The sequence below is a fragment of the Chiloscyllium plagiosum genome, chromosome 17 (assembly GCF_004010195.1).
Source record: "Chiloscyllium plagiosum isolate BGI_BamShark_2017 chromosome 17, ASM401019v2, whole genome shotgun sequence".
Taxonomy (NCBI): Eukaryota; Metazoa; Chordata; class Chondrichthyes; order Orectolobiformes; family Hemiscylliidae; genus Chiloscyllium; species Chiloscyllium plagiosum.
This window is the reverse complement of record NC_057726.1, coordinates 1961708-1976070: the sequence shown is the minus strand read 5'-3', so window position 1 is coordinate 1976070 and position 14363 is coordinate 1961708. Positions and strand designations below refer to the sequence as shown.

The 14363-nt window shown below is 48.9% G+C and overlaps 1 protein-coding gene across 2 annotated transcripts in view; it reads right to left on the bottom strand.

Annotated features, from left to right (window-relative positions):
• The window catches only part of kiaa0513 (KIAA0513 ortholog), a 125409-nt gene extending 111343 nt beyond the window's left edge, over window positions 1-14066 (bottom strand). For both annotated transcript variants that reach the window (XM_043706490.1, XM_043706487.1), the window contains exon 1: window positions 13866-14066. In XM_043706490.1, the coding sequence (XP_043562425.1) occupies window positions 13866-14051 (186 nt within the window). In that variant the 5' untranslated portion in view covers window positions 14052-14066. The remainder of the gene's footprint in view (window positions 1-13865) is intronic.
• Window positions 14067-14363: the final 297 nt, after the last annotated feature.

The following is a 14363-nucleotide window of genomic DNA, read 5'->3' as shown; positions in this document are numbered from 1 at the left end:
TCTGTGCCATTAGTTCATCTGCTTTGTTACGAATGCTATGAGCATTCAGGTAAAGTGCCTTAATGCTAACTTTCTTATCATTAGAGATATTGGAAGTCATAAGATGTCCTAAGTTATCCTTCCTTTTTGCTGCATTCCCTTCCTTTTGTCTGCCTCAAGTTTAAATCCGCCTGCACACATGCTATCCTGCTGCTTATCTTTCCATTTAACTCCAAACTCCCTGTCGCTTTCACTTTCCCTTCCCCCCAACTCAGAAGTTTAAAGTCCTACTGATCACCCTATTTATCCTCTTCGCTAGAACATTGGTACCTGATCGGTTCAGGTGGCCCCTCTCACCTAAACCTATGCCCTCTAGTTCTGGACTCCCCCACCCCATGGAAAAGACTTTGTCTATTTATTTTATGCTTGTCCGTCATGATTTTATAAAACTCTATACGGTCACCCCTCAGCCTCCGACACTCCAGGGAAAACAGCCCCAACCTATTCAGCCTCAAATCCTCCAATCCTGCAACATCCTTGTAAATCTTTTCTGAACCCTTTCAGGTTTCACAACATCCTTCTGATAGGAAGCAGACTAAAATTGCATGCAATATTCCAAAAGTGGCCGAACCAATGTCCTCCCAATGTCCTACAACATGACCTCCCAACTCCTATAATCAATACTGTGAGCAATAAAGGAAAGCATACCAAACGCCTTCTTCACTATCCTATCTTCCCGCAACTCTACTTTCAAGGAGCTATGAACCTGCACTCCAAGGTCTCTTTGTTCAGCAACACTCCCTAGGACCTTACCATAAGTGTATAAGTCCTGCTCTGATTTGCTTTCCCAAAATGCAGCACCATGCATTTATCTAAATTAAACTCCATCCGCCACTCCGCAACCTACTGGTCCATCTGATTAAGATCCCATTGTAATTTGAGGTAACCTTTTTTGCTGTCCATTACACCTCCAATTTTGGTGTCATCTGCAAACTTACTAACTATACCTCCTATGTTCACATCCAAATCATTTGTACAAATAACCCCACATTGTCGCCCACAGTTAGAATCAAACCCTGTCCCTGGTGTTTTGAGGCAGCAATGCTAACCACTGTGCTGCCGTGATGCCTTAAATGTTCATCTGACTTGTTTCGGGAATGGTGGAAATGTAATCTGAAGAGACCCTTGAGTTTCAAAAAATGAGAGGTGATCTCATTGACACGTACAAAGTACTTAAAGGGATAAACAGGGGATCGCAGGAGAGTTGTTTCCCCTAATTCGGTAGTCTAGAACCAGAGGCTCAATTTAAAAACAAGGGAATTGACACTTAGATCCAAGATGAAGAAATTGTTTTTTATAGTCATTAGTCAGAGGATGGTAAATCTTTGGGATTTTCTAATCCTGAGGGCTGTGGAAGCTCAGTCCTTGAATATGTTTAAACTTGAGATTAACGATGTGAAAGAATATGTGGATACTGTGGATGCTCAGCAATGATCATACTGAATGATGAGCAGGTTTGATGATCTGAATAGCCTACTCCTGTTCCTATGGTCCTACACTCCAAATTCTTTACAATATAGACTAACACACAACTTTTCTTCTAAAACCTATCTCCTATCATTTCCACAATATCAAAAGCAAGTAGCAGTAGCTATAAGTCATTGGAAACTCAACAGCTCCCTGAGGTAATCTACTGTAGTGCCTACGAGAATTAAATTACATTCATCTAATGTTGCTAATATTCCCAAACAGGGGAGAAAAACATCAAGCTGTTTAACAACTTTCTCACAACGACTAGGGACTGTTAGCAGTCTGTCACATTACACAGCAACAAAATATATACCTACAAAGGTATATATTTGCAATATGTTACAAGATACCATTGCAGCTTCTGACAGATTGAAAATTCAGGGTGAAACTGTAATACAGGCACATTTTAAATCCAACCAGAGAATGACAGTCATAGAGGTCTACAGAACAGAAAAGGGCCCTTTGGCCCACCAATTCTGTGCCAGTCAAAAACAACAACCTCATATTCTAATCCCATATTCCAGCACCTGGCCATAGTCTTGTATGCTTTGACATTACAACTGCACATAAATATATCGAAATACATCTGAAATGTTATGAGATTTTCTTCCTCTCAACGACCCTCTGAAACAGCCTAGCTAGTTACTTCATTGTATCAATCGCGATGATACAACCAGACAGACCACCTGGCATCGACCTTGATTCCAGAAAAGACAAAACGGCAAAAACAACTGCATCGACCGTGCAAATTCCTCTTTACTAACATCTGGGGAATAGTGTCAAACTGAGGAGAGCTGTCTCAGACTAGTCCAGCAACATCCTGACATTGTCATACTCCCAGAATCAGAGTTTACAGGCAATGTGCCAGATACCTTTATCACCATCCATGAATATATCCTGCTCCCAGAGGTAGCAGCACAGTGGTACACAGTTGGGAATGTTTGCCCTTGGTGTTCTCAACATTGAGTCTGGATCCCATGAAGTCTCATGACTTCTGGTTAAACCTGGAGAAAGTGAGGACTGCAGATGTTGGAGATCGGAGTTGAAAAGTGTGATGCTGGAAAAGTACAGAAGGTCAGGCAGCATCCGAGGAGCAGGAGAATTGATGTCAATCCTGATGAAGGTCTTATGCCTGAAACATTGATTCTCCTGGTCCTTGGATGTTGCCTGACCTGCTGTGCTTTTCCAGTGCGACATTTTTCAATTCAGGTTAACCTGGCCAAGGAAACATCCTGCTATTTACCAGGTACTGTCCTCCCTCAGCTGATGAATCAGTTCTTCTTCACATTGAACAACACTTTGATGAAACACCAAGGGTGACAAATGCTCAAAATGTTCTCTGGGTGGGGGATTTCAATGTCCACAACCAAGAGTGGCTGGGCAGCATGATTGATAATACAGCTGGTCAGGTCCTAAGGACATAAGTGTGTCTGCTGCAGGCAGTGAGGGAATCAAGAAGGAAAAATTCTCATCCTCACCAACCTGCCTGCCACAGATGCATCTGTTCATGACAGTATTGATAAGAGTGAACACTGCACAGTCCTTGTGGAGACAAAGTCCCACCTTCACATTTAGAATACCCTCCATTGTGTTGTGTGGTACTATCACTGTACTAAATGGAACACACATCGTACAGATTTAGCAACTCAAGACTAGGCATCCATGAGGAGCTGTGGGCCATCAACAGCAGCAGAATTGTACTCTAGCACAATCCGCAACTTCATGGCCTGGCACGTCCCCAACTAAACCATTACCATCAAGCCAGGGGATCAACCCTGATTCAATGGACAATGCAGGAGGGCATGCCAAGAACAGCACCAGGAATCCCGAAAGTGAGGCGTCAACCTGGTGAAGCTACGAAACAGTACTACTTAAATACCAAACAGCATAATCAGCTCAGCAATTTTACAATTAATGGATCATATCTAAGCTTGGCAGTCCTGCCACATTCAGTTGTGAATAGTGGTGGACAACTAAACAATTCACTGGAGGTGGCGGCTCTACAAATATCCCCATTTTCTACGATGTAAGTGCTCAGCACATCAGTGCAAAAGAGAAGGCTGAAGCTTTCATAGCAATCTTCAGGTAGAAGTGTCAAATGGATGATCCATCTCGGCCTCCTCCTATGGTCTCCAGCATCACAGATACCAGTCTTCAGCCAATTTGATTCACTCCATGTGATATTGAGAAATGGTTGGAGACCCTGGCTACTACAAAGGCTATGGGCCCTGACAATGTTCTGGCAACATTACTGAAGACATGCTCTAGAAACTGTGGCATCAAGGAGCCCAAGCAAGACTGGAACCAATGGTCATTCACCCAGGGTGGCATGATGGCTCAGTTATTACCACTGCTGCCTCACAGTACTAGAGACACGGGTTTGATTCCAACCTTGGGTGAATGTCTATGTGGTAGCAGCACAAGAGGCCATCAATATAAGATAGTCACTCAGAAATCCAATAGGAAATTCAAATGAAGCTTCTTCACCCATAGCAGAGGAAATGTGGAGCTTTATACCAGAGGGAGTGGTTAAACAAATGGTAAAGGCAAAACAAGACAAACACAACAAGGAAATAAATGGTTATAATGGTAAATTAGAACAAGAAAGGATGGAGATGCTGTTGCAGGTGGAATGTGAGTTTGTTTTAGGTAGCTGGCATTTGCTATCACCTATGGAATCTGCCCCAGCTTCACAAGGAAATGAAAGGAGAGGGTGTGATTATTTTGCAATTCTCTAACAGAGGGGAGTGAGGAAGTTCTATTATTCCACATGTTCAGGACAGAAATTGATGGGCTTCTAGAGACTAATATCATCAAGGGATATAGAGGTAGTGCAGGAAAGTGGCATCGAGATTCATCATCAGCTGTGATCTAATTGAATGGCAGGATAGAATATGCTTGATGGGCTGAATGGTCTACTCATGCTCACAGTAGTTGTTCATACAGAGTTGGCAGAGTTCAACAAACTCATTAAATGGTCTATGGGTCAAAATAAAAATCAAGAAGATATAGAGAAAGCAGCTGATTGGGAAGCATTTCCTTCTATGCTTGAACTAGTGAGTAGGCAATAGCCTAGTGGTATTATTACTGGACTGTTAATCCAGAGACCCAGGTAACATTCTTAGGTTCCAGGTTCAAATCCTGCCACAGCAGATGGTGGCATTTGAATTCAGTAAAAATTTGGAATTACGAGTCTAATGATGACCATGAATCCATTGACAACTGTCGGAAAAATCCACCTGGTTCACTAATGCCCTTTAGGAAAGGAAACTGCCATCCTTACCTGGTCTGGCCTACAAGAGATTCCAGACCCACAGCAATGTGGTTGACTCTTAACAGTCCTGTGGGCAATTAGAAATGGGCAATAAATACTGATCCAACCAGTGGTGTCTACATTCTGTTAATGAATAAAGAAATAAGATTTTAAAGCACGAAGCTGCTGCAGCTCGCAAACTACACAATCATAACCTTCATGTGCTGAACTTGGAGGGCTCTGGAACAGATCACCATGCTTACTGCTCTGGAGTTGATCCTTTCCTTCCCCAGCCCAAGGTGTTAAGAACAACTGCCCTGTATTCTTCCTCCCTGTCACCGCCCCAGACATAGCCCCACCCCAGCCCAACTACATGACAAGAGTAACGAACAGGTAATACACGTCACTAAGCAGAACACGTCAGCAGAATCAGACAGGTAGAAAATTAGTAGGAAAATAAACAATACCGGTGTAACAACTTTTGGCAGTCAGGAGCAGGATATCTGCCCTCAAATTCCACACCCAAAGCTTAAGCTACAAAGTTTAAACTATAACATAAATACCTACAGGCTAAATTTAACTAGCTATATACTTGTAACTGGTCTGGCAACTGGGTATATCACGTACAACATATCGTTGAGAAAAAAACTTTTTTTAACGTATTTTCTAATCAACCTGTTCAGAGATGTTATTACATCTCCCTCTGAGGGAGCTGGCATAGTACACGAGAAAAGAACTGGCCTCTCACTGTGCTTTCTATCATTCTCTGCTATTCATAGAATCCCTACAGTGTGGAAACAGGCCCCTCGCCCCAACATGTTCACACCGACTCTCCGAAGAGTATCCCACCAGACCCATTCCCCAACCTTATTACTCTATATTTACCCCTGACTAATGCACCCAATCTACACATCTCTGAACACTACAGGCAGTTTAGCATGGCCAATTCACCTAACCTGCACATCTTTGGATTATGGAAGGAAACCGAAGCACCCGGAGGAAACCCAAGCAGACACGGGGAGAATGTGTAAACTCCACACAGACAGTCACCCAAGGCTGGAATTGAACCCGGGTCCCTGGCGCTGTGAGGCAGCACTTTTTGTGCACCTTCCTATCTTACAGAATGTATGCTATTATTGCAGATTTTTTAAAAAAGTCTTTTATGGAACAAGTGGGATCTCACCTTGGTTTTCTGACTCAAAGGTAGGGATACTACCACTGCACCATGATTTTATCATGCATTTATATCAACACAGTAACATCAACAGCAGCTGGGAATGTATAAAGTCTACGCAAACTGCAGTTTTTGGACACATTATCAGATCTGATTAATTCCTTCACAAAAAAACTGATATTAAGCTGTTTGTCAAGGACATAGTTTTTGCATCATATAATCCACACCATTACTATCTGCTGCCAAGGTAGATTCTGTGTTACGTTAAGGCCATAAAGCCACCTGTTAAACAGAGGTTGAGGTCAACATTGATTTCTTAGGGTCTTGTGGCTGAGGAGTAAAGGCTCTACTTCAAGGCCATATAGGTATGGGTTTAAGTCCCACCCATCCCAGAGGTATGTTATAACCTGTCCATTCTGGAACCTTCCACCTCCCCCACTTCCTTCTGACTCCATCCTCTCCCCTAACCCACCTCCTGTCATGTATTTACTCTCCCTCCTGACCTTCTGCTCTCCAATGCTGCAATAATTTTTGAGCCTGAACTCTCCCATGTCCTAGCCCCCTACCCGATGCACCAGGCTTTATTATCACATAGTCTGCCATTATACACTATCTATTGTTAGCCACTAACAGTCTCCATTAACAGCTACTCCTAGCCAGATCATTATCTACTCCTTTGTCTGTCCAACTATTCTTTTCTCTCTTTGGGCTCCATGCCCACCAATCATTTACTCACTACTCCCTCCCCCCAAGAGACAGTGAGGTCTGCAGATGCTGGAGATCAGAGTCGAGAGTGCGTTGCTGGAAAAGCACAGCAGGTCAGGCAGCATCCGAGGAGCAGGAGAGTTGACGTTTTGAGCCAGAACCCTTCATCAGGAATGAAAGGCTCCAGCCCGAAACAGCGATTCTCCTGCTCCTCGGATGCTGCCTGACCTGCTGTACTTTTCCAGCAACACATTCCCTCCTCCCACCCTAACTTCTGCACATAAACTGACATTTTCCTAGCTACTATCAGTTCTGAGGAAGGGTCAGTGGACCCATATGTTAACTCTGATTCCTTTTCAGATGCTGCCAGACCTACTGAGCTTTTCCTGCAACTTCTGTTTTTGTTTCTAAAACTATTGAATTCGATATAGGAGTTCAGAAGTTGCAAGGTTCCCAAGCTGAAAATTAGGTGTTCTTTTTTCCAGCTTCCACTGACCTTCGCTGGAGCACTGTAGCAAGCCCAAGCACGTTGGCCGGGAAACAGGGTCGTGTGTTGGAATGGCAGGCAACCAGAAGCTCAGGATTCTGTGCATGGACAGAATGTAGATGTTCTGCAAAGTGGTTGCCCAGTCTGAGCTTTGTCACACCAACGTAGAGACGACCACATTGTGAGCAGCACTTCTCTCAGCTTCACCTGGAAGATGCATCTGGAGCCTTGGAGAGTGAGGAGTTTGCTGCTGAGTTTTTCCAGCAATTTCCAAATCTGTTTCTGACTTCCATCATTCACAGTTGCTTTTCATTTAGTGAAATAACATGCCTGGTTCACTCACCTGCTGACAAATTCATACTGGAAATACATAAAGAATGCTGCCAGACACATCAAACACGGCAAGCAGTATGTTCGAACATGAACTTTAGTAAGGCATTTGATAAGGTTCCCCATGGTTGACTTATGAAGAAGATGAAGTCACATGGGGTCCAGGATATTCTAGCTAGATGGATAAAGAACTGGTTGTGCAACAGGAAACAGAAAGTAGTAGTGGAAGGGAGCTTCTCAAAATGGAGACCTGTGACCAGTGGTGTCCCACAGGGATCCATGCTGGGACCACTGTTGTTTATGATCCACAGAAATGATTTGGAGGAAGGTGTAGGTTGTCTCATTAGCAAGTTTGCAGATGACACTAAGATTGGTGAAGTTGCAGATAGTGAAGGGGACTGTCAAAAAATATAGCAAAATATAGATTGATTGGAGAATTGGGCAGAGAAATGGCAGACGGAGTTTAATCCGGACAAACGAGAGGTGATGCATTTTGGAAGATGCAATTCCAGAACAAACTATACAGTAAACAGAACAGTCCTGGGGAAAATTAATGTACAGAGAGATCTGGGTGTTCAGGTCCATTGTACCCTGAAGGTGGCAACGCAGGTCAGTGGAGTGGTCAAGGTGGCATATTGCATGCTTTCCTTCATCAGAAAGGGCATTAAGTACAAGAATTGGCAAGTCATGTTACAATTATATAAGACTTTGGTTTGGACATATTTGGAATATTCCATCCAGTTCTGGTCGCCATGTTACCAAAAGAATGTGGATGCTTTGGAGAGGGTGCAGAGGAGGTTCACCAGGATGTTGCCTGGTATGAAGGGTGCTAGCTATGAGTAGATTAGGATTATTTTCATTGGAAAGGGGGAGGTTGAGGGCGGAAACCTGATTGAGGCCTACAAAATCATGAGAGGTGTAGGCAGGGTGGATAGCAAGAAATTTTTTCCCAGAGTGGGGGATTCAATTACTTGGGGTCACGAGTTCAAAGTGAGAGGGGAAATGTTTAGGGAAGATATACTTGGAAAATTCTTTATGCAGAGGGTGGTGGGTGCCTGGAATGCGTTGCCAGCGAAGGTGGTAGGGACAGGATTGATAGCGTCATTTAAGATGTATCTAGACAGATACATGAATGGGCAGGGAGCAAAGACCCTTAGAAAACAGATGGCAGGTTTAGATAGAAGATCTGGATTGGCGCGGGTTTGAAGGGCCGAAGGGCCTGTTCCTGTGCTGTATTGTTTTTTGTTCTTTGTTCTACAGTAGTCAGCACAATGGGATTGAAAACACACTGGCCAATTATGTGTTGTGAAAAGGCACAAGGTCTTTGAGCATGCAGGGATTCCTGTTCATGTTCTGTTGCACATTATTTCCACATGTTGAATAACTGTGATGTGTTTCTGGGACATTGGCAGGTCACCTTTCCTATTTCATTTACTTCATTTCATTGCACTTTTTTGATTGACTGTTTAATTGAATCACTTTCCCATGATGGTTAATGGTATCCCTCTGCTTTTATTGCATCCACCTTAAACCTGTTGGTCTTGCTGGCATGGAGTTCCACAGGTATTGATTGTTCACCTAAAACACACCTAAAAGGACACATTTGGTAAATTAAGCTACATTCTGATAGTAGCAGGTTAAGATAACCATAGAGAGCATCACAGATGATCTTCGTCCAGGTTTAGCCTGGTGTCTGTGCACATGGCAGGGGTTTTTGAATAATGACCAAGAGTGGCAACCTTTTACCTTTGACAGTGATTTCTACTGTTCTATTTAGGACAGACATTTTCTATTTAAATACTGCAATCTACTGCCTGCTGTCAGTTATAAAGATTGTATCTAAGTGGTGAGAAGGCATTATATGAAACGACCTTGCAGTTTTCTATTTTCCAAAAGATATTTCTGACAGCTTTTCAGGTTTTTAATATAATGAGATTTTTTTAAGATAATGTGATCAAGAAACATAACAGTCACTGCCTCTAACAACTAATGCTTTTCTGAATATTTCACCCGTACCTCTTCAATACCCCAAGAGAACTGAATAAACCCCTGTTGACACGGGGCCAGACATACATCAGAATACTGCCTTCCGTTACAACAGGATGATGAGACTTGATATCGATCAGACTTGCTCAATTACATTTCACCAACTCATCTTCACAAACAAATGCAAAACAAAGAAATTTCCTCATTTCCTACAAGTGAGCCATCTTTCTTGATTTAGAAGACAATTTATAAGGATTCTCCAGCACTTTTAACGATGTCCACTTCAGCAAAAGCTTAATGCTCTTTCAACTCCCATTAAAAAACAAAAGTCTGTTTTCCCCCCCAAACGTCTCACTGCCTGCGTTTGAGATTTTTCCATTTTTATTGTTTAAAGCCAACTAGAAAATGGCCCCAATCTTTATTGCTGAAAGTTTGGAACCAGTAACTCTCCAATAGGAGACTTGGAGGTCCGGTGTTGGACTGGGGTGGACAAAGTTAAAAATCACACAACACCAGGTTATTGTCCAACAGGTTTATTTGCCGCCGCACAACCACCTGATGAAGGAGTGGTGCTCCGAAAGCTAGTGCTTCCAGATAAACCTGCTGGACTATACCCTGGTGTTGTATGATTTTTAACTTTGTCCAATAGGAGAGGCTGAGCTTTTATCCTTGGAGCATTGAAGGCTGAGGGATGACCTTATACAGCTTTATAAAATCATGAGGGGCATGGATAGGATGAATAGCCAAGGTCTTTTTCCTAGAGTAGGAGAATCCAGAACTAGAGGACATAGGTTTAAGGTGAGAGGGCAAAGATTTAAAAAGAACCTGAGGAGCAACTATGGCATGGAGAGGGTGGTGTGTGTATGGAACAAGCTGCCAGAGAAGGTGGTGAAGGCTGGTACAATTACAACATTTAAAAGACATCTGCATGTGTACATGAGTAGGAAGGGTTTAGAGGGGTATGGGTCAAATGCTGACAAATAGGATTAGATCAGTTTAGGATATGTGAACAGCATGGGCAAGTTGGACTGATGGATCTGTTTGCGTGTGACCTTATTGGGGTTTGATTCTATGACCTGGTGAGTTTCTCCAGCACTTGGTGTTTGTTATTTCAGATTTCAAGCATCCAGGTATTTTGCATTTGTTAATAGACCGGAATCTCTGTGGTGTATACAGAATGTAACTACCCAGCCATGAGGAATGCCATGCCTGTACCAGTGAAGGTGGTGGATTCCAGTCAGGACCAGGGCCCGATTCAAGAACCAGATGCGGTTCAGTCCAGGGAGCATTCTGAGGTAGGTCTGGTTCGTGGACTAGAGTCTGGTCTGATCCGGGACTGGGGTCCGGTTTGGGGACAGGGGTCTGGTCTGATCCGGGACTGGGGTCCGGTTTGGGGACAGGGGTCTGGGCTGATCCGGGACAGGGGTCCGGTTCGGGGTCAGGGGTCTGGTCTGATCCGGGACTGGGGTCTGGTCTGATCCGGGACTGGGGTCCGGTTCGGGGACAGGAGTCTGGTCTGATCGGGGATTGGGGTCCGGTTCGGGGACAGGAGTCTGGTCTGATCCGAGACTGGGGTCCGGTTCGGGGATAGGAGTCTGGGCTGATCCGGGACTGGGGTCCGGTTTGGGGACAGGGGTCTGGTCTGATCCGGGACTGGGGTCCGGTTCGGGGTCAGGGGTCTGGTCTGATCCGGGACTCGGGTCCGGTTCGGGGACAGGGGTCTGGGCTGATCCGGGACAGGGGTCCGGTTCGGGGACTGGGGTCTGGTCTGATCCGGGACAGGGGTCCGGTTCGGGGACAGGGGTCTGGTCTGGGACTGCGGTCCGGTTCGGGGACAGCGGTCTGGTCTGATCCGGGACTGGGGTCCGGTTCGGGGACTGGGGTCTGGTCTGATCCGGGTCTGGGGTCCGGTTCGGGGTCAGGGGTCTGGTCTGGTCTGATCCGGGACTGGGGTCGGGTTCGGGGACAGGGGTCTGGTCTGATCCGGGACTGGGGTCCGGTTCGGGGACTGGGGTCTGGTCTGATCCGGGTCTGGGGTCCGGTTCGGGGTCAGGGGTCTGGGCTGATCCGGGACTGGGGTCCGGTTCGGGGACAGGGGTCTGGGCTGACCCGGGAATGGGGTCCGGTTCGGGGTCAGGTCTGATCCGGGAATGGGGTCCGGTTCGGGGTCAGGGGTCTGGTCTGATCCGGGAATGGGGTCCGGTTCGGGGACAGGGGTCTGGTCTGATCTGGGACTGGGGTCCGGTTCGGGGTCAGGGGTCTGGTCTGATCCGGGACTGGGGTCCGGTTCGGGGACAGGGGTCTGGTCTGATCCGGGACTGGGGTCCGGTTCGGGGACAGGGGTCTGGTCTGATCCGGGACTGCGGTCCGGTTCGGGGACAGGGGTCTGGTCTGATCCGGGACTGGGTCCGGTTCGGGGAGAGGGGTCTGATCCGGGACTGGGGTCCGGTTCGGGGTCAGGGTTCGGGGTCAGGGGTCTGGTCTGATCCGGGACTGGGGTCCGGTTCGGGGTCAGGGGTCTGGTCTGATCCGGGACTGGGGTCCTGTTCAGGGACAGGGGTCTGGTCTGATCCGGGACTGGGGTCCGGTTCGGGGACAGGGGTCTGGTCTGATCCGGGACTAGGGTCCGGTTCAGGGACAGGGGTCTGGGCTGATCCGGGACTGGGGTCCGGTTCGGGGACTAGGGTCTGGTCTGATCCGGGACTGGGGTCCGGTTCGGGGACAGGCGTCTGGTCTGATCCGGGACTGGGGTCCGGTTCGGGGACTGGGGTCTGGTCTGATCCGGGACTGGGGTCCGGTTCGGGGACTGGGGTCTGGTCTGATCCAGGACTGGGGTCCGGTTCGGGGACTGGGGTCTGGTCTGATCCGGGACTGGGGTCCGGTTCAGGGACAGGGGTCTGGGCTGATCCGGGATTGGGGTCCGGTTCGGGGACTGGGATCTGGTCTGATCCGGGACTGGGGTCCGGTTCGGGGACTGGGGTCTGGTCTGATCTGGGACTGGGGTCCGGTTCGGGGACAGGTGTCTGGGCTGATCCGGGACTGGGGTCCGGTTCGGGGACTGGGGTCTGGTCTGATCCGGGACTGGGGTCCGGTTCGTGGACTGGGGTCTGGTCTGATCCGGGACTGGGGTCCGGTTCGGGGACAGGAGTCTGGTCTGATCCGGGACTGGGGTCCGGTTCGGGGTCAGGGGTCTGGTCTGATCTGGGACTGGGGTCCGGTTCAGGGTCAGGGGTCTGGTCTGATCTGGGACTGGGGTCCGGTTCGGGGTCAGGGGTCTGGTCTGATCCGGGACTGGGGTCCGGTTCGGGGTCAGGGGTCTGGTCTGATCTGGGACTGGGGTCCGGTTCGGGGTCAGGGGTCTGGTCTGATCCGGGACTGGGGTCCGGTTCGGGGACAGGGGTGTGGTCTGATCCGGGACTGGGGTCCGGTTCGGGGACAGGGGCCTGGTCTGATCCGGGACTGGGGTCCGGTTCGGGGACAGGGGCCTGGTCTGATCCGGGACTGGGGTCCGGTTCGGGGACAGGGGCCTGGTCTGATCCGGGACTGGGGTCCGGTTCGGGGACAGGGGTCTGGTCTGATCCGGGACTGGGGTCCGGTTCGGGGACAGGGGCCTGGTCTGATCCGGGACTGGGGTCCGGTTCGGGGACAGGGGCCTGGTCTGATCCGGGACTGGGGTCCGGTTCGGGGACAGGGGCCTGGTCTGATCCGGGACTGGGGTCCGGTTCGGGGACAGGGGCCTGGTCTGATCCGGGACTGGGGTCCGGTTCGGGGACAGGGGCCTGGTCTGATCCGGGACTGGGGTCCGGTTCGGGGACAGGGGCCTGGTCTGATCCGGGACTGGGGTCCGGTTCGGGGACAGGGGTCTGGTCTGATCCGGGACTGGGGTCCGGTTCGGGGACAGGGGCCTGGTCTGATCCGGGACTGGGGTCCGGTTCGGGGACAGGGGCCTGGTCTGATCCGGGACTGGGGTCCGGTTCGGGGACAGGGGCCTGGTCTGATCCGGGACTGGGGTCCGGTTCGGGGACAGGGGCCTGGTCTGATCCGGGACTGGGGTCCGGTTCGGGGACAGGGGCCTGGTCTGATCCGGGACTGGGGTCCGGTTCGGGGACAGGGGCCTGGTCTGATCCGGGACTGGGGTCCGGTTCGGGGACAGGGGTCTGGTCTGATCCGGGACTGGGGTCCGGTTCGGGGACAGGGGCCTGGTCTGATCCGGGACTGGGGTCCGGTTCGGGGACAGGGGCCTGGTCTGATCCGGGACTGGGGTCCGGTTCGGGGACAGGGGCCTGGTCTGATCCGGGACTGGGGTCCGGTTCGGGGACAGGGGTCTGGTCCTCCCCCTCCCCGTCCCCGCTCCGGGACACACAGCAGTTCCCTCCCAGCCCGACGCGCTGCAGCCAGCTGCCGGAACCGAGCCCTCTCACCGCAGTTAGCGTCCACTCCGTCCCAGGTCGGGTCGACTCAGGCTCCGCACTGCCCTCTGCCCATCTAGGCCCCCGTTTCCACGGTAACCGGCCCGAGGTCCCCCAGTCCCCCCCGGACTGTCTCCACCGCGTCCGCAGCCACCGCGCCTGCGCTCTCCGGAGGGACGGCGAGGGAGAAATGCGCATGCTCTGAGCCAGGGTTAGGTCCTGCTGTCTGACAGAATGGCCAATATCACTAAAGAAGCAAGATCTATCTGTTTGCAGCACAATCTTCACTCTGGAATTAATTTTGCTGCAAAGGTACTTAAGGATTTAGATGCTAAGACTTTCATGATACTGCACAGAATGAGGCCATTCAGCCCATTATGTCGATACTGCACCTCTTTCTTCAAAGTCCTACATATGTTTTTCTTGTAAATATTTAACCAATTCTCTTTTCAAAGTTTTCATGACCTTCTGGCTTATTCGTGATTTAAGAAAAATATCATTTATGTAGCA